Below are 26,666 nucleotides of genomic sequence, written 5' to 3' on the forward strand. Positions count from 1 at the left end.
GAGTCATTTCTCAATTTCACATTTGACTAGATTTGGCTCACGCTAACGATGGACCCTTATGATAAGTGTGTTCTTTCTGTACAGTCTTCAGTGCGACCTAGGATCACTGAGTGCTCAAAAGGCAGGTCACAGCAGGGAGCTGTCTATAGTGATGTAGCAGCTGGATGTCAGTGGACTATCTGGAGTGTCACTCACGCACCATGTGATAAAGAACATTTAGAAACAGAGTCAACACCAATGATACACTTCAAATTTCAGAGGATGGCCCCACATATTACACACAAGGAAGCACTGGTCAGGGTTATTTAAAGTCACAAATAATTCCAAACATTTATTAAAACACATCACTGTAACAGAAAGTCTGGAATTGTGATAATGTTCCCAACTCATTTTTACTATCCTGCATATCAGCCCCCTTCCCTCTGAAAGAAAGGTAAAACCAAATAAAATGAAAGGAGCATTTAGGCTGGTAAGGGGGGGGGTCAACCTATTTAAGTTCTTCCCTCCAATGAGATAGGACTGGGCTGAGAAATCAAACACTATTGGATATACCCTTTTTTTAACAAAACTATCCAACCAGAAATTATGTTGTCCAACTATGCTGCTTCGTTAGTGTTTGGAGGGCCTGAGCCAGTTCCCAGTTCGGACAACATAGTTAGCACTGCCAACTGCCCACTAACATCCTTTCATCCATTTCTTTTCAGGCAGGATCTGATGATAAATGAATTTTGGCACATACACAATTCTAAAACATATATTACATATGTACACTTCTCCCATATACATTCCATACTCATTCCACAGAGTTCTCTAGTAGAGTAGTAACATTTGGTAATTGGGATCATTTAAATCAACATCCAGTTTATCTTAGAAGGAAAATTCTACTTCTGCAACTTGTTCATTTCAATAAGCATGTTCTTTTATTTGGAAGAAACTGCAGACTTTTCAAATTATACATTGAAATCATTTATAAATAAATACATAAATTCTCATTTATACCAAGAAGCTGGCTTATATTTTTACCTTAAGGAAGGGAAAGCTATTTTATTTAGAGATTCATATAAAAATAACAGTTGGTTGAAAATGCTGACTCTTAAAGTTTCACTTATTTTCCTTGTGTGGTGATAAACCAAGATCATGGAATAGAATAGGAAATTCTAGGGTTAGATTCCAAAACAAAGCTTCCCATGAGAAATACTTTTCATAACTCTGTTTCCCTCCACTAAGCAAGTTGAATCAATTAAAGTCTAAACTGAAAGGTCTCATCCAGTTACTTTTATGAGCCCATCTGCAGGGAACCACAATCCCATCCCAGGAAGGACTTTTTACCAAAAAGTTAGGTCACATGTCCCTTCACTAGGCGAACAGAACTTTAAACTGATGTTTAATTTTAGAGGAGTACAATATTTGGGTGTAAATGGCATTTTAAAAAAGATTAATGCCTATTACAAATAAATTATCTGGACAGACTCAATAATAAAATTAACTAGTGAAACTTTAAAAGAACCAGTTGTTTAATAACATATAAATATAATGTCAGCAGAGAGAGTGTAGAAGTTCTTGGGTAAATTATAACAGCATAGTTATAGGCTTTTCAAGGTACTTTTTGAACTCAGCAAGCCACTGGGCTCCAACCGCTCCATCCACAACTCGATGATCACAGCTGAGTGTAACTGACATCATGCTAGCCACATCAAAGCTAGAAAGAAAGAACATGAGTGGGTATTCTAAAGAAACGAATGAACCTGGGCCAACAGCCACCCATATGCTAATGCCTCCCTATAATCCTACCCAGCTAAGTTAGTTCCCATTCACCATTCATTTATTCTGAGGACTGAATTGGTCTCTCATATGCTATGCAAGGGCTTTACTACTGAGCTATATCTCCAGGCCTCTTAAACAAAGGAGACAAACAAACAAACAAACAAAACAGGATCTCTCTATGTACCAGAGCCCTAGCTCTCGTAGAACTCACTCTGTAGATCAGGCCTCCCTCTGCCTTCCAAGGGCTGGAATTAAAGGCATGCACCACCATGCCTGTTGAAAAAAACCTGATTTTTAAAGTTCTGAGACAGTTAATGAGGCTGGTCTTGAACTTTCCATGTATTTGAGGCAGGCTTTGAACTTCCGACCCTCTTGACCCAGCCCCTAGAACATTATAGATCTGTACATGAGGACTGGTTCCACACACTCTTTATCTTTAGCTCAAACGGAAGAAAAACTAAATACATTCCTGAGAACATTGGTTGCCAAACTAGACAACACAGGCCAAATTCTGCTTTCTGCCTATTTTAATATAGATCTACTTTTCTGTAAGTCATTAGCATATTATTTTTGCCTAGTACAATGGCAAGGAATCAGAAAGACCATATGGCTCAAAAAGCTAAAATATTTACTGACTCTTGAAGAAAAAATGTGCCAACTTGCCATCTAGAAATCGCAAGTAAGATCACATCTTAAATATGACTGACTGAAGTTAGTGAAATAAAAGTGGCTTCCCTTTGCATTTCATGCTGTGTTTATTGACTCTCGATAAAGCCCTATCTATGTAAACACCAGTAATAAAATAATTCAATCAAGTTCCCCATGCCTTCTCCACTCTCCTACTCACCCTTTTTCATTATCTGCTGGGACCAGTTTATCCTCTGAAGCACCAATTGCCAAAATACAGGCCTGAGGTGGGTTAATAATCGCAGAGAAATTCTTAATTCCAAACATTCCTAAATTGGATATTGTAAATGTTCCACCCTAAAGGAAAAAGTGTAAAAATAGATTACACTGTCAACATAACCATCCAAAAATTACAAAAATTCTCTGAAAAAGCCATAAGACTCTTTTATTTAAGAAAGTCTTGAATAGGATACACAGTATGATAAGAAACAAAGTCAGTTCTGCTGGCTTTCCCATGCAATTGTAAAAATATGCCTTCCAGCTTTTTCCTTAGAACTGAATTGCTTTACTTTCAAGACCAAGTATCATGTCTATGTAGCGGAATCCAAATAGAAAATGCAACAAAAGCATTAAGCTGACCTTCAAAGTGACACACTCCTTACAGATCAGGATGGTATCCTACCTGAAACTCGTGAGGCTGTAGTTTACCCTCTCTCGCTTTGGATGCTAAAGAAACAACATCACTAGCAATGGTTTCCAGTCCCTTTATGTGTGCATTAAACACAATTGGAGTGATAAGTCCTGCAGGGGTACTGACAGCAACACTGACATCAACCACGTGATTTCTGTTGAAAAAGAAAATGGAACTGAACTCATCAACATTGAGGTGAGGATTAACAGCTGCAGGGGGCTGGAGAGTGGGCTTAGGGCTGAGAGCACTGGCTGCTCTCCCAGGTGACCCAGGTTCAATTCCTAGTACCCACATGGCAGCTGACAACTGTATATAACTGCTCCAGGGGACCTGGTACCCTCACACAGTCATTCATGTAGGCAAAGCACCAATGCTCTTAAGAACAAATAAACCTCAGAAAGAGAGACAGAGACAGACAGACACACACACAGAGAGAGAGAGAGAGAGACAGAGAGAGAGAGAGAGAGAAGGAGAGGGAGAGCTGGGGTTCTCCCTCAGTTCTTCTATCCTTTGCTCTGGGGGGGAAAAAGAAAAAAAGAAAAAGTAGTGGGTTAAAGAAAATATGGACCTTGGATATTTACTTCAGACACTGTAGATGCATAGGATGCAGATTAGTGGTAGAGCACCTGCCTATGAAAATTCCTGAGTTTGATAACCTGTACACCCCAGCCACCACCCCTCACCCTCACCCCCTCCATACACACACCCACACCCATACTCTCACACATAAGATTTTAGAGGTAATTGCACTACTGTTCTGAGATGTCTATCCTACAAGTTAACATCTCGATGTGTCTTCTCTTTTACTTGTACTTCTAACAAAATGAAAGGGGGTGGGGAGAGAAATATCAGAAGGTTGATCGAATTCACACTTTAACTTTCCTTTAGTGAGCCACCAATTTGCTCACAAAAACAACATCATAATCAGCATGAAACAAACTGACCTTTCTGGGTTTTAAGTACAAGTACATTGTCTGGACAGTCTCTGCAACAAAGCTTGAGCAGATAGAATACGGGGTGAGACAGAGGACACACTGGGGGTTGGGGCTGCGTAAAAGTGCCTGCAGCCAAGCTGACAACTTCAGTCCAATCCTGGAAACCCACGTTTGTAGAAGGAGAAAAGGTCCTCCCAGAAGCCGTCCTGAAGTTGGCTATGGTACACATATACATCAAATGGACGGGAAGGGAAAAAGGGAGGTAGGTAGACAGGGAAGTACAAAAGAAGGAAGAGAGGAAGGAAAACAAGACAAAAAAGGCAGAGACATCTTTGGGAAGAAAACAGAGTGCCCAAGACACAGGAGTGATGGTGTCTGAGAAGATCTTAAAGCAGGATTCCTAATCTTTTCTAGAGTTGACCAGCCATAAATATAAATATACATATAAATTCATATATATATATATATATATATATATATATATATTTATATATATATGTAGCATCTCTGTGGAGACCTGTCTCATTCTGTAGGTCAAGGTGGCCTCGACTTCATCTGTACCCTTTGTAGAATTGTTTACAGTAAGACAGTAACACTTGAGCATTTCCCTAAGCTCTGTGAGCTGTCCTGCTAATGGGGTCATGGGAACTTGTTTGCAGTCAGTTGCCAGATCTCAGAGGCATCTAAAGAGGGGGCAGTCATGTGGGACTAGGGCCCAATCTCTGAGATCTGACACTATCTCCAGGTACAGAATCAGAATGAAGCACCTAGCTGCTGCCCACAGCAAAACTGCCTGGCAGATCTCTGAGGATACGTGCATGCCTAAGTGGTAATGTGAATATGTGAGCACAGAAAACAAAGGGGAAAAGGCGGTTTTTCTTTCTAATAATTGTAGTAATACCAAGGCTGCTCAGTTAAAAGCAATACACTGCTCTTGCAGAGGTCCCAAATTTGGTTCTTAGGACCTATGTCAGGCAGCTAACAACTAATTGTAACTCCAGTTCTAAAGAATTTGGTGCCTTGGGTGTCCTTGGGTATCTGCGTTCATTTGCACATACCCACACACAGAGACACATTAAGATAAACTAAAAATATAATATACAAGTGCCTACCTTCATACTAGAAAAGGCCTGGGCTGGAGCTGGGATTCTGACACCGATCAACTTACTAACTCGGGTCAAACTACAGAACTCACTGAACCTGTTTCTTCATCTAAAAAAATGAAAGTGAAAACAGTTAACTGATAAAGTGGTTCGAAAGACCTAGTGAAATGTACCAAGCCAGTCATGAACCTGTGGATCAATAAATGCTTTTCAGTGTTATCTACAGCTGGAAGAAGTCACTGGTGAGCAGATGTCTGACTCCCTGCTTCCTGACAGTCATTGTTAATATAACTAGACTGCTTTTTACACCTGTTTCCTTTTACTGAGTCGATGTGAGGAATTACAGCCTTTACCACCCAGCTGGGAACAATCTCAAGTATTTTACTCTGTTTCAAACCCATTTATCCATGAGTTGCAGTTAGCAGACCCTAGCAAACTGCAGATCAGTGCGCACTTTCTCCAGTCAACTTACTGTCTTATAACTGTGTCCATCCAAGAAGAGTTTGCTTCGGGAACTTTCAAACAAGCCAACGCTGAGGCTTTTATGATGAAGTCATTAACGGAGATTTTTCCTTTCCCTTCAAGCATCTGTTAAAACAACAACCAATCATTTTATTAAACTGTCTCCCCCCTAACACTGGTTATTTTATCTGTTTAATAGAGGTTTTAGGAGCTACGTGTTTCCTCCTTAGCACTGAAGCAGCTAAACACTGTAAGCTATGTTATGTCGCCAGTTTCACTCCACAGAACCAAGGTTTTTTTCCTTTCAAGAGATCAAGTAAGTTAGGTGGTGTTGGCACATGCCATCTCTAATCCCAGCACTAGGGAGACAGAGACATGCAGATCTCTGTGAGTTCAAGGCCAGCCTGGCCTACAAAGTGAGTCCCAGAATAGCCAAGGCTATACAGAGAAACCCTGTCTCAAAAAACCAAAACAAATACATAAATAAATGATTAAGTAAATGACAACTACACTAACAAATGTTTGGTTTAGAAAAAGGAAGTAGACTGACACTCCTCCTACATAAAAAAGAAGTGTACTATGAATGTCCGACACCAACAAATCACCCAGATAAAATGCACAAGTTTTTAGGAAAAAACAAACTAATAAGAAATACAAACTCCCCCGGGCAGTGGTGGCGTATGCCTTTAATACCAGCACTGGGGAGGCAGAGGCAGGAGGATCTCTGTGAGTTCCAGAGTGAGTTCCAGGTTCCAGGACAGGCTCCAAAGCTACACAGAGAAGCCCTGTCTCAAAAAGCAAAAACAAACAAACAAAAAAACTAAACTTTAGAATAAACACAATCAAAGAGATGAAACTGGTCGTAGAAATCCACTCATAAAGACTAGACCACACAACTTTTCTCTCTGTTTGTTTGTTGTTTGTTTTTCCCCTCCAGACAGAGTTTCTTAGTCCTGGAACTAGCTCTGTAGACTAGACTAGACTAGACTAGACTAGACTAGACTAGACTGGCCTAGTCTACAGATCATGGAGATCCTCACCTTTGCCTCCCAAGTGGCAGGATTAAAAGTGTGCACCACCATGGCCCATCAACCTTTACAGCTTTACTGGTCAATGGTACTGAACATTTAAAGCCAAACACATGGTGCAAATATGTACATGCACACAGAACACCTATACACATAAATGTGTGAGCCTATTGCCTACAGAGATGAGGCATGTATAACTTGGAACTGGAGTTACAGGTGGCTGTAAGCCACCATGTGGGTATTGGGAACTGAACCTGGATTCTCTGTAAGAGCGACAAGTGCTTTTAACTACTAAGCCATCTCTCCAGCCTCATTCTCTCTTATTTTTTGAGACAAAGTCTCTCGCTGAACCTCTGAATCTCACCGATTTAGCTAGACCGGCTAGCGTGCAAGCACCAGGGATCCTGTCTCTGGCCTCCCCACGCTGGAATTAGAGGCAATCAAAGTGATGTTTTATGTTAGTGATGGACAGCTTCGAACTGGTGCATCAAGAAATTCACAGGTGTCTATCTCCCAGCATTATTTCTAATCTTAAAGGTCTTAACCATCGGCATGAATTTTCTACAACCCTCTACAATCCAAATAATTTTTATTTTCCATGGTTCAGCCAAGTTTGTCTTACAGCACTGTGACTTTCCTGACTGTCACTGGTCTCCCTAAACTCTCTGCTGAACTCCTCCAGTGTTGACCACAGTGTAATTCAGCATACAACTGAGAGGTAGCTTCATAAAGAGACTGGTCTACAAATGAATACCATCACCCTTATAACCATCTTCCCTCCTTGTCACACTTAGTAGTGCCCAGTTCCATAAACTTGCAATGAAGATAGAATGCTTCATGCTCTCTGTTCCCAAGCGTGCCTTACACTAAGAGGGCATGCAGTATCTGACTATAGACACGTGAATGTCATTTCCTAGCCACTGAAGCAGCCGCAAGCATCAAAGCACAGTGAACTTGCTAGACGAATATCTTTCCACAGCAAAGTGAGTTTTAAAAGCTAAAGTTTAACCAAGAGTTAACAGGTTAAGCCAGGAGAGGTGGTGCACTCCTGTAATCCTGACATCAAGGTCTGTGCAGCCATGTTATGGAGCTCTAGGTGTGGGCTACACAGTGAAGACACTGTTCAGAAAACTGCAACAAATCAAAAAAGTTAAATGAAAATATCTCGGGATATTCTCTACTTAACATTTCAAGTGGCAGGAATTTTCTATCAATAACCCCTTCTTATAACAGAGTGCACAGGCAGCACCGTCAAGCTTTAGTGGGAAAGACAGAGTTTCCAGGTTTTACCTTATTAAGCTCCTTCCGTACCAACAGCACCTCTCCCATATTTACATCAATGGAAAGGTAGTAATGAGGTATAGTCTGCTTCGACTGCATTAGCCTCTGTGCAATCACCTGAAACCAGAAAGAGTTCAACATCATTTCTCTTAGTTGAGCCTAGACCTTACCTAACTTGTTTACCTCCTCACTCAGCTCCCCGGTAGCTTACCTCACACATCAGAGCAAGAAGACAAAGGGCTGTACCTTCTAATAGATTAGTCAAAACAAAGGTTTCTTTATCCCACTTACTCAACTGACTAAATCAAACTCCCTTACACTAATAATCCAGTATTTACATCAAACTCCCTCACACTAATAATCCAGTATTTTCAATTGACAGGGTCCTTTTCAGGTTTATAAACTATGGCACAACTAAATAACCAGAGTGAAAAGTGAAAACACGGAACAGCTATAGTTCCAGACTGTGGTGCTGCTCTTACTCGGCGAATGTTGCTGATGGGGATATCCGTGAAGACACCTGCTGCAGGAGCTGGTGTCACTCTTGGACCTGGGGGAGCCACGGCAGCTGCTGCAGCCTAAGAGGGAAAAGACAAAGCACTTAGTGACTGTGTAGATCCTAGTGTTGGCTGGAGGATCACCTTTGCGGTGCTACTGCTGTGGAGGACTACAGGCAAAAGTGGAAAGAGCCAAGTTCTCAAGAATAGTGCTTCCATCCCCAGGGAGCAAAAGGGACTTGCTTTAGACACCTAAGAATGTTGTTCTTAATTTTCTTTTTTTACTTAGGATTCTAAACCATGTCTTAAGAGTTATCACTTTTTGAGGAAGAGTATATCCAATGACTAGTCTTCACTGAAATTGTAAAGGCAGTCAAGGCATGGTGGGGAATACCTAAATCCCAGCACTCGAGATGCTGAGGAAGTATGATTTCAGGTCCAAGCTTCTTAGCCTGGTTCCTCGACACCACCAGAAAAGGTGGGGAGCAGGGGTGGAGAGAAAGAAAAGCTGTTTAAATTGAAGAATTAAAAAAGATAACTATAAAAATAAGGGCTGTGGGCCAGGGATGGAGCTCAGTTCCAGGAATGCTTGCCAAGCACGTGTAGTCCCCACAATAACAACAATTTTTAAAAGCCAAATATAACTCACAGGAGCAGCCTTAGAAGGCACAAAAGAGTCAATGTCCTTCTTGATGATTCTGCCTTCTGGTCCCGTCCCTGAAGAAACACATAAATATCACATATGTGACAGAACACCATTGGTTCTCCAAGGTCAACACTGTGACCCTGAAGAGACTCTCTGATGGGCTCATAGCCTTGTCTTCTCCCTCAGAACAGTGGCTTTGTTAATTCACTCACAGAATGCCCTGGATCAACAGTGGTTCTCTGAAATTACTGTAAACAGTAACCGTTTTCCTTGAGTTTCACCTGGTTAAACTGAACTCTTTATTTTCTTACTTTGCTTATTCCCTTATTTTTAAGTTGGAAAATACTGATATAGAGATAATACAGATAGATCACTGTTAATACATCTAAAAGGAAAATTAGCTGTTGGCTGTGGTTATCTACAAAAGTAAACAAACAAAAACATCATCATCAACAAAAACAACAAAAAAACCCAGAAATCCCAACTTATTGAACCTTGAAAAAAGACTCTTATTTGACCATAAAGTATTTTTTTGTAAGAGATTGACAATTTTCTAAACAAATGAACTTTTTACTTCAGAATGTAATGGATGGTGATGTAAGTGCAATGATCTCATCATTCATTTCCCATAACTTACAAGTCTTTCACACCAGCCAAAACTAAACCAACCTGTGTCACTACACTAAAATGCCTTCGAAAGACCTTCTATTTCTGTCACAGATTTAATTGATTCAATTTTCTCCTCCCTCCTCCCATCTATAATGTCTCAGTTTAGGCTTAGGCCCAAATACATCATTCTGACCTTTAAGCAGATTCAGAATTTAGTTATTATAATACCTTTTACACTGGCCCACTTCTAGAAAAAAATTGGTCAATTTGATTCATCTTCCCCCACGCAGCCTTTTAAAGGATTCCTGTTGTGTGCAGTTCTTCCCAATCTCTTTCCTTCGTTATGAAAACAGAGTTGGCTACAACTGTTTATCCTCACCAGGGCTCTAGAACAGAGGTGGCAGTACCTCAATTAGATTCCTGCCTTGTAAGCACACAGAAGCCATAACCTCCCCCTGGAACCAGCACTGAGCTTGATGCCATGACCCTCAATCCCTCAGGAGGAATTCAGCCACCCATCAGTTTGCTGGGCTAGCAAATGCTTTTCACTGAGTGCCTAGCTCCCCAAGAAAGTACAGCAGGTGAATGGCATAAAAGCAAGGACACTAGACCGGCAGTAAAAACACACACTTCTGTCACATTAGACAGCTGACTACAGTCATCCTTCTCAATGGCAGGAGGGAAATTACAGCGACAGCCCTTGTTCACAGCACTATTATGAAAACAAAATGGGATAGTGAGGCAAAAGGTAGTTTACACCAAAATACACCTTATAGGGGTGGTTGTCAGACCGCCTGGGCTCCAAACAGGGCTTACGCCTCAAGAGCCTCTTCCTCAGCAGTTAATGCTTTGGTAAATTTGCTAAGCACCCTGCCCCTCTATTTAACTTTTGGTCTTTTTACAATGGAGCTTTGTTTGCTTCTTTCTTTCTCTTGCTCCCTCCTCCACTAGGTGACTTGGGGTTTGGTGTGCGCCTGGCCCCATGTCTTCTCAAAAATTTAAACTCCCAGACAGGCATAGTGATAGGCACTTGAAATTTCATCACTCAGACACAGAGTCAGGAGGATCAGGAATGTAAGATCATCCTTGGCCATATACCAAGTTTGAGGTTAGCTTGGGCTACACAAGACCCTGTCTCAACCCCCTCCCATCCCAACTCAACTCTTCAACTCCCTCTGAATTTCCAAGCATCTAGAAATACAACCTATTGTCTCTCATCTACTAATCATAATTAGTTCTATTCATTAAAGTAAATTTCATACTGACTCATTTTCTTGGGGATGACAATCTACCCATTACCCAGACTTTATAGTTTTTTTCATCTACAAAACTACATTTTCTTCCCATGAACAAGAGCCCCCTGCTCCTAGCTTCTAAGGTCAAATTCCAGTTCTTAAACATCTCTTGGGGTCTGGAGAGATGGCCTGTGGGCAAAGGTGCTTGATGTATACATCTAATGACCAGAGAGTTCAATCCTCAGAACCCACATAAAGGAAAGAACCAACTCCACAAAGTTGACCAGAACTCCACTCATATGCCTTAGCCCTCACACATGCCTTTTAGCCCCTTATTTAAATAAATAAGGTTAAACCCCTAAAATCCTTAACAAAAACAACCTTCTCTTTCCTAGCACTGTGGTGGAATGGACCTTAGAAAAACTTCTGAATTTCCCCAAAGATAAGTATTTTTTTAAAATCTGGATTCTTTACATCACACTAGTTTATGTCAATGTGGTCACTGAGGACAGGGCTTAAGGATAAGGACCAGTTAGCCTAAAGACCAAACACTTGATTAAAGGCTAAGTTAAATCTTTCCATTCTCCCTCCCCATCTCTTCCTCCAACTCTTCTGATTCTGGCACCGATTCCACTAAGGGGAGAGGGACTGGAAGCTGATTTCAATGAACCCTGGCCTATGATTTAGTCAACTTTGTCTTTATGGCGATGGCCCTATGAAAACAATGCTTTGAATGGTGAGGACCAGTGGGCTTCCCAGTTGGTGAGGACAGCAATGTGCTGGAAGGATGTCAAGCCCAGAGAACACATGGGTGCCGTGTGCATCCCTCCCCAGTATACTATGTCCTATTCATCTCTTCTATTGGCTGTGTATGAGCTGTACTCTCTACAGTAGACTACAAATAGTATATAAGGCCTATCAGTCATTTTAGCTAATTATCAAACCCAAGGAGAATTGGCAATCCTTAATTCACTGTTAATGAGTTACACAAACAGGTTACCGTGGGGACTTAAAAAGAATCTGAAAAGCGGTCTTACACCATAGTCTCATGTTAGAACTGAACTGTTGGACACTCAGTGGTTATATGGAAAAACTCCAAATACTCGGTGCCAGGAACACCACACAATCATGGATGGTGAGCTTACTAGGCCTTGGCTACTCCTACCCTCTACTGAAAATTCTCATCAACCTCATCCTCTCTCTACTCAGTGGTGCAGAATTTTTGTTTTGGTACAAAAACAAAAAATAAGTAAAAACCAAGGAGACTCCAACTTCATTGACCTGTCCCCTTTCACTAGCCCTGTCCTTTCATTCCTTCCTTTGTTCCTCCCTCCCTCTCTTCCCCAAATCACACTCTTCAGACGACTGTTCAAGTCATTCATTCCCTTGCAAAACTCTAAACCTGATTATCTTCTCATTAAGCAATGCCGCTTGGAATAGAAAGCACACACTTGGCTGACTAACTCAGTTCAGAACTGAAAACCTAAGACAGTAGCCCTGAAGCTTCCCAGAACCCTTTCCATTGTTCCCAGCCATTAGAAGACTGCTCTATAATCTCTCCAACCCTCACCCTTCCCAGGCTAATCAGATAACCTTCACTTATAGATCAGACAGTAGCAGGGAGGGATTCTTATTTCCCACCACCAAACCAATTATCCATAATCTTAAAGGCCAATCCCATTTCCTTTTATATTCCCAAGAATTCTGTTTCCTGCCAAACCATTCTGCCCTGTGTCACCAGATTGTTTCTAATGGACCAGATTCTCAAGAACAGCATTTTGCCTCCCAGGGCACCTGGCAACAGCTGCAGATATTTTTGTGCCCGTGAATGCTAGGGAAGTGCTCTACCACCGTATTTCAGCCCCAGCCGCCTCGGTGGTTAGCTCGCTCGGTAGCCCAGCAGCCCCTGAACAGCCCAACAGATCCTTCCTTCTGCCTCAGCTATTGACCAGCTAGATTACGGGCACGTGAGATATATCACATCCAGCTGCTTTTGAGTCTTCTCACCCTTGTCTTCTACTCTCCCCTTCACTCTTCATGCTCTTGTATGTTCCTCAGGGATGTCAAGGTTTGTAGGATTCCAGACCATGTGCTGTTGGCATACTGACCTCTGCCAAAATGCTTTTCTCCAATATTTCACACAGCTGGCTCACAGGTGACTCCTTGTCTTCCAGATGAGATCACCAGACGTGACACCTCCTTGGCAAGATCCTCCTGACCCACCCTGTCTAAAAGTCACCATGTCCTGTCACTGGCACTCATGCACAGGTTTATCACTGAGTTTATTCCTTTCCAGCTCTTAAGTCATCTCAGTTCACAATGAAAATTTAGAGCCAGGATAGCTAATATGTTTTCTCTGCACAAGCACTCTTTATTTACTAATCTTCACAACTTATTAAGTATTATTTTTATATACAAGTTACAGTCAGGAAAGGTCACAGTGCTAGCACATGGCAGAGCTGACATTTAAACCTGAGCAGTCCAGCACTGGATCCCACTCTTCACTATGGAAGACTTCTGCTCACTCATCCTCCACTGCTGACCAGTGAAGTCAGAATGTTCTCCATCTTATGCACATAGATGGCACTCAATAACTATCTGCTTACCTAATAATAAAGGGATTACTTAACCCTGCCTGCATGAAAACAAATCTGGGATTCTCCAATTTATCCCTCTAGTAAAATAACCAGTGCTTCTACTCTCCAACAAATGACCCTACCAGTCCATTGCTTCAGGCAGTTATTAACTCAGCCCCTCTGCTATGTGAAATGTCTTAAACTTGTCTTCAACTCTCAGCACAAGTGAATAAAGGATGGCAAAACTGATGGTTTGTCTTGAAATCAGTTTGACCTCCAACAACAAAACAGCAGCTTGGTGGTGAGTGAGAACCAGACCGAGTGCACTCAGCTGCAGATTCGAGGACAGAATTGTTTTCCTCAGTGATTATGGATGATAGAGAAGGGACAGGAGGCAGTACAGGGTAATGGAAAGAATACAGAATTTAAAACAGGACCTAGTGGGCCAGGCTTTTGAGCCTAACTACTCAGGAGGCTGAAGATAGAACACTGCAAGTTCAAGGCCAGCCTGGGCAATTTTTTTATTCTGAGACACTATCTGAAAATAAATGTAAAGAGAGGGGCTAGGACTATACATGAGTGTTACTATGCCTGCCTACTATGAATGAGATCCTAGGTTCAACCCCCAATATCAAACATAAAAAAAAAAAAAAAAAAAAAAAAAAAAAAAGGAAAAAACTGGGCTGTTGATAAGATTCGATGTGTAAGGTTGTTGCTGCCAAGTCTGATGACCTAAGTTCAACCCCCATGCATGATGAGTCACGCTGTACATAGAAGTCAGGGGGACAGATGATAGGAGTCAGTTCTGTTTTTACCATGTGGGTCCCAGGGACAGTACTCAGGTCATCAGCAGCACTTTTGCCTGATGAGCTATCTCACCAGCCCTGTTTTGCTTATTGCTACACTCAGTCAACTTAGCACTGAGATTTATTACACAGCAAGTCTTAAAACTTAACATTGCTCAACAAACACATACGCTTTTTCAAACAAGTAAGACAGGGAGAATTATGGGGATATGAGAAAGGGCAGGAGCCCCTCATAGGCTGAGAAGCAAGGATTCCAGCCATTAACAATTGCTGAAGATCTTTCCTCCTTTCCAAAGGTAAACCAGAAATTTTCTAGGAAGCTCATCAGAAACCCCATCTACAGTAGAAAACCAACACTAAATTCCTTGCCCAGTCCTGGTGGCTCCTGGTTTTTACTTATCAGATTATAATTCCATCCACCGCATCTTCAAAGCCATCCCATAATTTTACTTACCATGGGAAGGAGGGAGTGAGAATAGCTACAAAAGTGGTATACATGGCCAATGGTGGGACATTTAATTGCAACTCTCCCTTGTGGACCCACATTTACAGTTGAGTATGTCTGACCTTCTATGACTCTCCCTTAAAAAGCCCATACCTACACTTGGGTATATATTATTTCTCTGACATATTTCTTTCTCTTAACCCCCATGATTAAAATCTTCATTATAATACCTTTTAATAAACAACACCATTCTTTCATTGTTTCGTGAGCACTCCCCTCCCCCGTTGTTCTTGATTTTTTTGAGCCAGGATTTCTCCGTGCAGTCCTGGCTGTCCTGAAACTTACTCTATAGACCAGGCTACCATCGAACTGAGAGATCCACCGACATCTGCCTACTGATTACTAGTATTAAAGGTGTGTGCCACCACACCCAGCTTGTGAATGTCTTTCTACTTTTACTAAAACCAACTCAGCTTCGTTCTGAAAAGTCCTGAAATTCTTTTCTATACCAAAGTCACAAGTCGAGGTCCCTGAAAGATTAAGGGAGCTCCTCAGAGTTCTGAGGACAAATGTGGAGAGATGTTCCTTTTCCTCAGCACTGCTATTAAAGACTTCTATAAATGCAGGAACATTTTAAAGAAACACAATTACATAGGCAGCACTAGGCAGATCAAATATAACACAATGATGCTTTTCATGCTCCATGAAGGAGCAAAGATATCTCCTACCCACACAGTTGTATGCACTGGTCTTATGGAGAGCATTTAGCTAAACTTTAACTTTATAACCCCTTTCTTTAGAAAGAAACTTACCTTTAACTTGGGTGAGGTCAATCCCTTTCTCTGCTGCCAACTTCTTCGCAAGAGGGCTAACAAACACCCTTCCCTTTGGTCCAGCAGGAAGGGCTGAGGGTGTGGGTGCTAGAGGCTGGGCAGTGGGAGGAACAGCTGCCACCTAGGAAGAAAGTTAAAAAGTATCCACTCATCACTGCAAAGATAATCTGAAAGAATACAGGTTCATATTTTATACAGTAAAAGTCTTTATAACTAAATGATGTTAACTTTCTTCCCCTAAGACCATAATGTACTTTTCTGGTTTGATTAATATACAATATGAATGGCAAGAAGATTTTCTGTCAGAGACAGAAACAAATCTCAATTAACAGGAGAGGCATGGAATTAAAACTAACCAGTGTTATGTGTCAGAGGGTGGAGCTAGCCACTAGCTGACCAATACCATTAACCATAGAGGTTTCAGAGGGCTGAGGACAGATAGGAGACAGGAAGTAGTAAAGCAGGCCTGGGAGGGGATCCAGCATTTTGGATGGAGGAAGGAGAGACAGGAGATGACTGGTGGCTGCTCTGCTGCTTATCTGATCTTTCAGGTTCTTACCCCAATTTCTGACTCCCAACTCTTTATTAATAAAGAATAATTAGATAAAAGCATCAGACCTGTGTATAACATCCTTGTCCCCCGTTGTTTTCCCCAGTCTGAGACTTTGTAACTAATGGTGGTCCTACTGCCTCAACCTCTCCAAGTATTTGAACCACCACACACCTAGCTGCTGCTACTTGGTTATTTTCAGAGTATAACCAACCTGATTTCTGCCTCTATTTAACCTCATTTCAGGATGTAAAATGATACCACCATGTCCCATGTTTTGAGTTTCTCAAGGAATGGACTACACTGTTCCCTGACAAAATCCCCATCAATGCAAGTCAGCGAAGAGTCAAGCTTCCTCAGAGGAAACACACACCTTTTTAAACCCTCAGAGGTGTATGCTGAAGAGTATAAGTGTATGATGCAACTACAGGTCATGTCAGATCAAGTCCAAAATATATGTTCATCAACTACAATACACAAATACGAGAACTAACAATGAAAACAGGTATTTAATAAAGCAACAGAAAATGTGGAATGAGAGAATCACCTCCTATGGGCACGACCTGCACACCCAAAGCAGCAGAACATGTAACTCAGTTTTGTTCTTACAGGACTCAAGATGGCAGCAAACATCTGACCATCAGGTGGACGGCACATGCTATACATAGCATGTTAACAGGGCACTTTCCTATGTGTAGGATCTGGACACACGGGAGCCTGGGCTATCATCTGTCTGAAAGGATGATTTCCCAGTTCAGAAACATACGTACCGGGGGTGGAACAGGTGGTGGTGCCTGTGGCTTTAAGGTGGTCACTTCTGTTGGCCTGTAGTCAGCAAAGGCTGCTATATCTTCCTGTTTTTCTACTATAATACAAAGTGGAGTTCCCAGGGGAACATCCCTTGTGCCTTCAGGGACCAGGATTTTTGCCAGATAACCTTCTTCTTGTACTTCAAAGCCTTAAGGAGAAAGAAAAACATTATGGGACTCAAAACGTTCTTACAGCTTCACCAGGGTTTCAGGTAAAAGGTTTTACACATTCACACTATTGGCATTGGTTCGGTTTTATTTTTACAAGGTGCTTATCCTCTCTGTGCCCGTTTCCAGTCTTAAACTTTCTGTCCACAGGTTCTGCATCCCTAAATTCATTCAACTGTAGGTCAAAAGTTACATTGCACTATGTAGTTAGCCAATGGAGATCTAAACTTAGCACATATACTTTTTAGTGTTGCAACTGTTTCCTAAGTAATACAGTGTAACAATTACTCACACAGCACTGTTGTATTAGGCATTACAAGTAACTGGAAATGGTTAAAAGTATACTGGGGTAGAGGCATAACTCAGTAAAAGAGGTCCTACTAATTTTCTCAAGGCCTTGGGTTCAATCCCAGGGACCTCACCCTGTCCCCCAAATATTATGTCCACTTATACAGGGAACTCGAGTCTACAGACTTCCATTCTTGATGATTCACCTACACATACACCAAGAAATAACTGACTATACCATCCTCCTGCAAATGTTATGGATTTAAAACAATGTTTTTTAAGTACTAAGGAACAGTGTCCAGAACAGAGTAAACAAAAAATGCAGTAGGCTCTCCAAATCCTGAGGCCAAAACAATTTGGGATAGAACTGAACCTGTGCTGAACCCATATGGATGACTTTTCTGGAGCATTGTGATCCCTCATGCGGTTCCTTCTGAGAGTTACGGAAACACCTCAGGGCAGCCCTTATGTGGAACTCAAAGGATTCTAAGATGGTATCAGATGCAATACAGAAAGTCATTTCCAGAGAAGTCGAGTTACCAGAACTATCAAGCAGGACAGAAGCGCAGTATTTCAGCACTAAAAGTGTTCTCAGAGTTTCTCAAAGACTGTACTTGACATTACGGTAGATATTCAAATGTGAGGAAATACAGCAATACTGGGATCTCTGCAACAACACTTAATAGGTCATTCAACTACTGTTTTCCTCAAACTCTTAGACTTATAAGAGTAAAATCTTAAGCTGAGTGTGGTGGCTGTTTTCTTATAACCCCACCATCAAGAGGCTGAAATAGAGGATGTCAAGCTCAAAGATAGCAACATAGTAAGTTCAAAAGTTCAAGATCAGACTAGATTACACAGCAAAGAGTTCCTATTGAAGAAATAGCAGCAGGGCATGGAGGTGCATGCCTTTAATCCCAGTACTCCTATCTCTGAGTTCCAGAACATCCAGGGTCTATTGAGTTCCAGGACATCCAGGGTGAGTGACACCCTGACTCAGAAATTAATTCAATTAAACTAAAAAATTTAAAAAGCAAAACTAAGTTACTGAAAAGGGCAAGTTCTGTCTTCTGGATCTTGCTTTCTACAGTTAAGCCTCTCCTTGATGACCGAATCTCCAATGAACCCTTCCATGTCCCAATTGGAACAACTCAATAAAGCTGGCCAGAGGAGGTGCAAACCTTTGATTTCAGGTGTGGCAGGCACCTTTGCCCACACCAAACCATTTTAGTGGATTTTTGCTTTTTTTCTTAAGACAGAAAGAACCATTCTTTTTCCAATAAAAGCTATGGGGAACCAGGCAATGTGGTGGTAGCCTGTCATCCCAGTACTTGAATTTGAAGGCTGAGGCTGGAGGACTACAGATTAAAGGCCAGTCTCATCTCAGAATAAACAAACAACAAAAAACAAAACAAACAAAAAAAAAACACACACATTTTAAAACTATGAGGAAGTACCATGTGAAAAGATGAGATGGATTTGCTCTGGTGGAAGAGGAGGGGTCTTATTCTTTGGTTCACACTTGCCCTAGGTTGCCTTAAGAATGGCAGGGGGGAAGAGAGCACTCACTATCTGTGACCACTACTTCCTTATGCATCCTAGGTCCTGCTATGCATACTCTGTGGCATGAACAGGCCTCTTGCTTCTAGAAACTATGAATGAGAAACTAACAGTTCATAAAGCCTAGGACTGTCAATAAGTACAAGCACAATTAATGGCTACTTAGTGGATTTTGTTTCTGAGAATAAAATAAACCAAAGAAGGGGCACATGGGAATGTGATACATGTGAAGACTGACAGGCATGGGTTCTGTTTTCCCTCAAAGTCATTGGAAATACTTTGGTACTCTCTTGCCCACCCCTCCTTCCCACATTTAGACAATGACAGTTCTGGTACAACTTCTGAGTGTCATAGATATGGCAAACCCTGACCTAAGAAAAAAATCTTGACATATCATCCATCGATGAGTACAGCTAAGAACTGACACGTATGACTGTGCATGACTTTGTTATAAAATATCGTGCCAGGCAGTAAATCCCAGGAATTATAAAATTCTTGTTATCACTCACTCGGTACAGGAAAGGATGGCCATCCTCCTCCTCACTCAACGACCAAGAACTGAAGAACTCTCACCTATAGTGGCCTTGTCAGTCTCTATCTCTGCCAGTAAGTCTCCTTCACTGAGCTTCTCACCCACTTTCTTTTCCCATCTCTGGACCGTGCCCATGGTCATGGTGGGGGAGAGGGCAGGAAGAAGTACCTGCAGAAACAAACGCATCCCTGTTAACCAGGAAGCCCGGAACCCAAAAGCATTCCAGCAAGTGCATGCAGAGACCGAGGTAATTCAATCACCGTCACACCCAGTGCTAGTGGAATTAATCTGTACTCTCAACACTCAAAAGGCAGAGAGAAGGAGCATGAGTGTGAGACCAACCTGAACAACACAGTGAGACATAGGCTCAAAATTAAACCACAACCAAAAAGCCAAATTACCATTACAGCAACAATCTGTGCTTTGCACCAGTTAAGTCACCCTTCAGAAGAAGGGTGATTATACTTGATCAGTTACCCTAACCCATCCTCCAAAGTTAAAACCAACAGGCAGGTGGGGAAGATTTCTTTCAGATGGTCCAAATGAGCTCCTCAGTGTATATATAGTCTCTTTCAACTATGACAGAGGTTCTCAACATTCCTAACACTGCAACCCCTTAATACAGTTCTTCATGTTGTGGTAACTCCCAGCCATAACATTATTTCAATGCTACTTCATAACCGTAATTCTGCTAGTATTCTGAATTGTAATCTAAAAATCTGATTTGTAAGATATGTACTGTGTGACCCCCCAGGTTGATAACTGCTGCTCTAGGTTACAAAGGATACTTTTCATTTTCACAGAATGATCTTGGTCTAGACAGACCACTCTGTTGAATTTGCTGTGTTCTGCATGCAATAAGCATCTATTTATTTTTTCATTCATAAGAAACCACACTTACTAGATACAAGATTTTTTTTTTAATTAAGGACTAGAGAGATGACTCAGCAGTTAAGAGCACTTGCTGCTCTTGCACAGAACCTGAGTTCTGTTCCCAGCACCTATGTAGGACAGCTCATAACCACCTGTGACTCCTGCTTCAGGAAATCCATAATCTCCTTCCCGCTTCTGAGAGTGCCAGCATTCACACGTGTACACACACAAATTTTAAAAACGAACACTGGGGCTGGAGAGATGGCCCAGTGGTTAAGAGTCCTCACTGCTCTTCCAGAGGACCTGGGTTCAATTCCTGGCACCTACATGGCAGCCTACAACTATCTGTAACTCCAATTCCAGGGTACCCAACCCTCATGTAGAGGGTTGCAGGCAAAACACCAATGCACATAAAATAAAAATAAATAAATAAATTACATTAAAAAACAAACATTAAGAGCTCTTCCTGGAGCAAAGGATGAAGTTCAATAGTAGAAGAGCATTTGACTAGCAGCATGTTTGAGGCCCAGAGTTAGATCTCAGGAGTGGAGGGAAAACCCAAACAAACTAAATACCATTCTTTTTGTTTGTTTGTTTGTTTTTGAGACAAGGTTTCTCTGTTCAGCACTGGCTGTTCAAGAACTTGGCTGTAGACCAAGCTGGCCTCGAACCTACAGAGATCTGCTTGCCTCTGCCTCTTGAATGCTGTGATTAAGGGCATGCGCCACCACTTCAACACCATTCTTTAGACTACAGTAATAATACATCGTATTCTTGAAAACTGCTAAATGATTTCTAAGCTTGAACGTGTGTGTGTGCATGTGTGTGTGAGCACTGTGGTATATGCACAGCTATGTGCAAAGAGGGTGAAGTGCAGGGTCTCTCACTGAGGTGGACAGCAAGCCTCAATTTCCACCTCATTGGTCTCTGCTCCCCACAGCACCAGGGATGTTTTCTGATCTCCACACTTATTTGCATTCTGTGCCTACATGCACACTAAATACATGTAAAAATTTTAATTACATTCCTATTTATATGACTGTGTCCACTGAATCTGGACAGTTATTTAGTTCATATGGATTTCATTTGCTACCTTCTTAGTGTTTTAAGTAGTAATAGCCTAACACTAAGGAAAAAAACAATTTCAGTCAAAAATGTCTTTAAAAGTGGGAAAAAAAAATAAAATAAGACCTGTAAAATTCTTTCTTTCTTATTGGTTTTTTGAGATAGGGTTTCTCTGTGTAACAGTTCTGGTTGACTTTGGACTCACTTTATAAACAAGGTTGGCTTCAAATTCATAGAGATCTGCCTGCCTCTATCTCTCACAGTTCTGGGATTAAAGGTGTGTATATGTGTATATGTGTATACCACAATGCCTGGCTTTAGAAAATTCTTTTAAAAATCACTTTCTGCTCAGAATCAGTTTTCATTGTTTCATAATCACCAGTGAAGTGAATGAAAGTATGTGTGTGTGGAATATACTCATATATATCTTTATAGTCTCAAAGGATTCTTAGGGCCAAATTCTAACACTGGAACATAAAGCACCATAAAATGGAGAAAGAAGGCATTGCATAATAAAATAAGGTTGTGAAAGTGAATGAATTAATTGTAAAAGCTAAAGACCAGGCAAAATTTTATAAGTGACTGTTACCAACAGAATTGGAACACGATTTCCAAAGAAACCAACTCATTCAGAAAACTTCCTATAAAGTTAAGGAAAGTTAGGCTGGGAGGTAGTGGCTACACAGAGAAACCCTGTCATTGAGGGATATTTGTACATTATTATGAAGATGCATTGCTGTGATTGGTGTAATAAAAAGCTGAACAGCTAGGCAGGAGGTATAGGTGGGACTCTCAAGCAGAGAGAACTCTGGGAAGAAGGGCAGAGTCACCAGCCAGATGCAGAAAAAGCAGGATGGATAATACAGAGATGAAGTTAACAGCACATGGCAGATTGTAGATTAATATAAATGGGTTAATTTAAGTTATAAGAGCTAGTGTGGCAAGCCTAAGCTAAGGCTGAGCTTTCATAATCAATAATAAATCTTTGTGTCATTATTTGTAAGCTGGACTCCCAAAGAAAAATCCGATTACACCTTGTCTTAAAAAGGCAAACAATCTGGGCATTGGTGGGCACGCCTTTAGTCCTAGCACTCAGGAGGCAGAGGCTGGTGGATCTTTGCTAGTTAGAGGCCAGCCTGGTCTACAGAGCGAGTTCCAGGACAGCCTCCAAAGCAATGCAGAGAAAAGCACTGGCTGCTCTTCCAGAGGACCTGTGTTCAATTCCTAACACCCACATGGCAGCTCACAACTGTCTACACCACCTGTTCCTGGGGATCCAACATCCTCACACAGACATACACACAGGCAAAATACCAATGTATATAAAATAAAAATAAATTATAAAAGCAAGCAAAAATGTTAAAGAAAAGTCAAATCAAAAATCTTTAGATTTTTACCTACTTCCAACATAAAACCCACATAAATACACAGAGGAATACCAGAGTATCTAATAAACTGATTCAGTGTGTGAGTCTTGGTGTGCTTCTCCCCCCCCAATTGTTTGTTTTTCCCTATTCTGGTTTATTTTTATTTTATTATTATCCTTTTTTAGATGCCTATTTTTTTTTTTTCTAATGAGAAAGACAGGGTTTGGGTGGGTGGTGAAGTGGAGAGAATATGGGAGTTGTGGGTGACAGGAAAGCATAATTAGATTATGTGTATGAAAGAAAATCTACTTTTAAAATAAAAGCATGTTTTAGTTTACTAAAAGCTGGTTTAGGCTCATGGTAATGACATTTATAGCCACTAGCTTTGTTACAGTGTTATTCTGTACTCTTATTCCATACTCCTTTTCTTTAAATGATTTATTTTTATCTTTTTATGTACATTGGTGTTTTGCCCATATTTGTGTCTGTGTGTGGGTGTCAGATTTCCTGGAACTGGAGTTACACAGTTGTGAGCTGCCATGTGGGTGCTGGGAACCAAACTTGTGTCCTTTGGAAGAACAGCCAATGCTATTAACTGCTAAGCCATCTCTCCAGCCAATTCACACTTATTCTTTATCATTACTTTTCTCCTTTATGAGTATTATTGAAATACTCTATTCATGCTTGGAAATATATCACTCTAAACCAAAGGAGAACTTTATCTGGGGATTTTCATTCAACAGAAATCACCTATTACAAATCCTACTTGTGTAGGGGGAAAAATCATTTTCATAACCTTTCCTATTGTTTCTGAGAGAAAAACCAAGTATTAACCCGTGTCTTGCGCTATGGCTAAGAAAGGTTAAAGGAACTGTCCAAGTTCACACACTTGGAGACGACAACCAAAAATGAAAGCCATCAAGTTTCACAGTTAAGTATCTGTACAATGCCGAATGACAAGCATTTATTGTCTTTAATGAAAAGTTTTCAGGATGCGATTGCCACTGGTTAAAAATGTACAAATAAAACCATCAGGAGCCAATGCGAAGAAGCTGGGCCTTACTTGCATGTGAGGAGGATAGGAACTACCAGGTGCCTTGGCAGAAGGTGCAGAAGGTGCAGCAGAAGCAGCTGGAGCTGGTGCTGGGGCTGCTGCCTGTGGGGTAGTAGCTGCTGCTGAATCCAACGTATAATTTTTAAAGGCCTCAATATCCTCGAGCCTGAAGAAGAAAAAGAATATGTAAGAGTTTATAAAGCAAATCCAGTCCCCACCCTCCAGCAAGTCTTCAAAAGTCTTTAACTTCCACTTTGAGTTGAAATGCTCTAGGAGCACCAAATGTTCACAAATTATAAGGGCTCTTACTCACTTTCCAACTGTGATACAGATGATGGATCCAATTGGAACATCTCTGGTCCCTTCGGCAACAAGGATTTTTGCCATATAGCACTCCTCCAAGCTCTCAAATCCAACAGTGGCTTTATCAGTTTCAACCTTTCAACACAAAGCAATAGCTTAGGTCTGTACTGCCAACATGCAGTTAATTAGATTGTCTAGAATTTCATATGAAGATGAACCCACAGGCCAGAAAGAATGGTTTAAAAACATTTTAGGTAGTAACCAGACATTGCTAGCATTTGGTGGCAGAAGGAGACAGATCTCTGTGAGTTGCAGGACAGCCAGAGTTACGTGGGGAAACCCTGTCTCAAAAACAATCAGTTTAGCCAGTTGCTGACAATGTATCTAACCAATTAACTCTAATAACTGTGGTAGTTAAAAATAAGTTTCTTAAAGAGGAAGGAGTAGCTACCCGTCAAAAAGCTAAGGCTAGTCTACTCAACAAAGCCTCTCCCTTAAAATTAGCTGCATATTTTAAAACTTACCTCTGCAATTAGATCACCCTCGTTGATTTTTTCCCCTTCTTTTTTTTCCCAGCGGGCTATAGTGCCTGCCTGCATCGTAGGGGAAAGGGAAGGCAATGGAACCTGGAGAAGAAAAAGAAGCGTAATTTAAGCAAGGATACTTAACTCTCTATATGGTTTAGCGTTTCATTACATTCATTTCCGTGCAAAGAATTCACTGAGACCCATTACAAACTGGCCACTGGGGACAGAAAGGGAGCTCGTGAACCCCAATAGTTCATGATTTTCACTGGTAGGTTGATCCTCCAGTCAGTCTAGTGGGTCTGAGAAAGCACGTGAGAATCCACAGACCTTTTGCATCCAGCCCCAGGCTTGAAGCTTTTCTTTCAATGGGAGAGATCCCCAATGGGAAGGTCTAGGGCAAGGCGGTAATAGATCCTGGCGGGAGCTGGCCCACAGAGGCCTGCCAAGGCGGATTCCCCCACGCCAAGGAACCGGCTCTGAAGGACAACGGGGTCCGGGGTGGAGCACTCACCTTCTGGTGCGGGGGGAGGCTGTAAGAGCGGCGGCCGGGCGACCCCAGGAGCTGCCGCAGTAAGCGGTTACGCGGCGCGGTGTCCGAGCCGGCGCTCCAGCCGCACAGCAAGCGGACCCCATAGCTCGGGGTCCCGCTGCTGCAACGAGTCGCAGCGGGGCCGGCCCGTGGGCTCCCGCACGGGGCCCCGGGGGCTTCCTTCACGACTGCCCACCGAGCCCCGAGTCCGGCCCTGGGCACTGCACTCTGCGCCCGCCGCGCACAGACGCGCCACATCCTGCCACCGACCCCCACGCCCCAAAAGCTCCGCCGTCTCCGGAGTGACCTCTCCAAGAGCAGCGCGGCTCTGCCGTCAGCCGCGCCCTGCAGTCGCGCAGTGTCGTAAAAGCGGCTCCTTAGACCGGCGGCCGGAACGCAAGGCGTCCGCGCCCCTCTGCCGGGGACCGGTGTGGGCACCCGGACCGACGGACCCGGGCCGCAGCTTAGGATCCGCAGGGACGGAGGCGAGGCAGTCGCGGGCAGCGCACGTTTGGAAGAAACGGGAAAGGGTCAGGGGTGTGGGTGGCCCTAGGAGAGATGCCACAGAGCATGGGAAGCACGGCCCGCTCTAAGGTGGTGGCCTAAGAGGCGGCAGTCGGACCGGCTGAAGCCTGCGCTCAGGGAGGCGGTGCCAAAGGGAACAACACCCTTCTTTGCTTTAAGGAAAAGACTGGGGAGTGAGCCTGGGCCGACAATAATGCAAAGCTCTAGGCCAGTGTTGGGTTCTGCCCAAAGTTGGAGGAAGAAACGCTCGCCAGTGATCTGCAGGGTTCAGGGCGTGGCCCCTGGGCTGCAGACCCAGCCCCTTGCAGGCTGTTCTAGGTTGCAAAGGTCCCTAGCCCACCTGAAATGTTAGCAACAGGGCTTTCAGGCAAATAGTGTGAAGAGCAGCCAAGAGGAAGGTACGTTTTTACATCTCGAGTCTGTCTCGGAGGGCTAATTATATTCCTTATATAAAAATACTTGTTTGCAAAAACGGTTATGCCACCCCCAAATTACCAAGGTATCCTAAAAGCGAAAAGATTTAAGAAATTAAGAAACATACCGGACTTAGCGGCTCATGATTTTGATACCAGCATTCCAGAGGCTAGAGGCAGGTGCAGGTGGAACACTAAGTTCCAGGCCAGTCTGGTCTATATAGCAAGTTCCAGGTCAGCTTGAGCTACATACTACATAACACCCTGTCTTTAAAAAAAAAAAAAAAAAAAAAAAAAAAAAGATTTAAGATACAACTTTGCAAAATGCATTGTCCCCACAATCTGCAGGTGTGTGAACTCAATAGAAAAAGATTTCTTAAACTGTGGAGTAACGATGTGGGAGTTCAAAAGAAAAAAAAAATGGCAACAATGAAAAGTTTGCGAACACAACCACCCAAATCTAGGTTGCTTCTTGCTGCTGTTGCCTACACTTCATCTCACCGCCGTACTGCAGTCTTGGCTCTGAGGACAGACCGGTGCATGACCTCAGGGTCTCACAAGGCCA

The 26,666-nt window shown here is 42.2% G+C and overlaps 1 protein-coding gene across 1 annotated transcript; it reads right to left on the reverse strand.

Moving 5' to 3' along the window:
- Positions 1 to 304: 304 nt before the first annotated feature.
- Positions 305 to 25,525, reverse strand: Dlat (dihydrolipoamide S-acetyltransferase). Its single transcript, XM_051197431.1, has 14 exons — positions 25,146 to 25,525; positions 24,632 to 24,733; positions 24,118 to 24,242; positions 23,814 to 23,970; positions 19,487 to 19,613; positions 16,859 to 17,046; positions 15,518 to 15,659; positions 9,038 to 9,105; positions 8,374 to 8,469; positions 7,901 to 8,008; positions 5,593 to 5,708; positions 3,074 to 3,236; positions 2,612 to 2,748; positions 305 to 1,699 (listed from the first exon to the last, which is right to left on the reverse strand). The coding sequence occupies exons 1-14, from the start codon at positions 25,419 to 25,421 to the stop codon at positions 1,570 to 1,572; spliced, it is 1,935 nt and encodes a 644-aa protein (XP_051053388.1). The 5' UTR covers positions 25,422 to 25,525; the 3' UTR covers positions 305 to 1,569.
- Positions 25,526 to 26,666: the final 1,141 nt, after the last annotated feature.

This window comes from Phodopus roborovskii, unplaced genomic scaffold, assembly GCF_943737965.1.
Source record: "Phodopus roborovskii unplaced genomic scaffold, PHOROB, whole genome shotgun sequence".
NCBI lineage: Eukaryota > Metazoa > Chordata > Mammalia > Rodentia > Cricetidae > Phodopus > Phodopus roborovskii.

Bases quoted from the DNA above. Each gene is read 5' to 3' on its own strand.
- Dlat (XM_051197431.1), bottom strand. From the start codon at position 25,421: ATGTGGCGCGTCTGTGCGCGGCGGGCGCAGAGTGCAGTGCCCAGGGCC. The intron at 15,660-16,858 runs GTACGTATGTTT...CTTTCTTCCTAG, and splicing joins CACCACCTGTTCCACCCCCG to GTGGCAGCTGTTCCTCCCAC. The intron at 2,749-3,073 runs GTAGGATACCAT...TTTTTCCTTTAG, and splicing joins TACAGCCTCACGAGTTTCAG to GGTGGAACATTTACAATATC.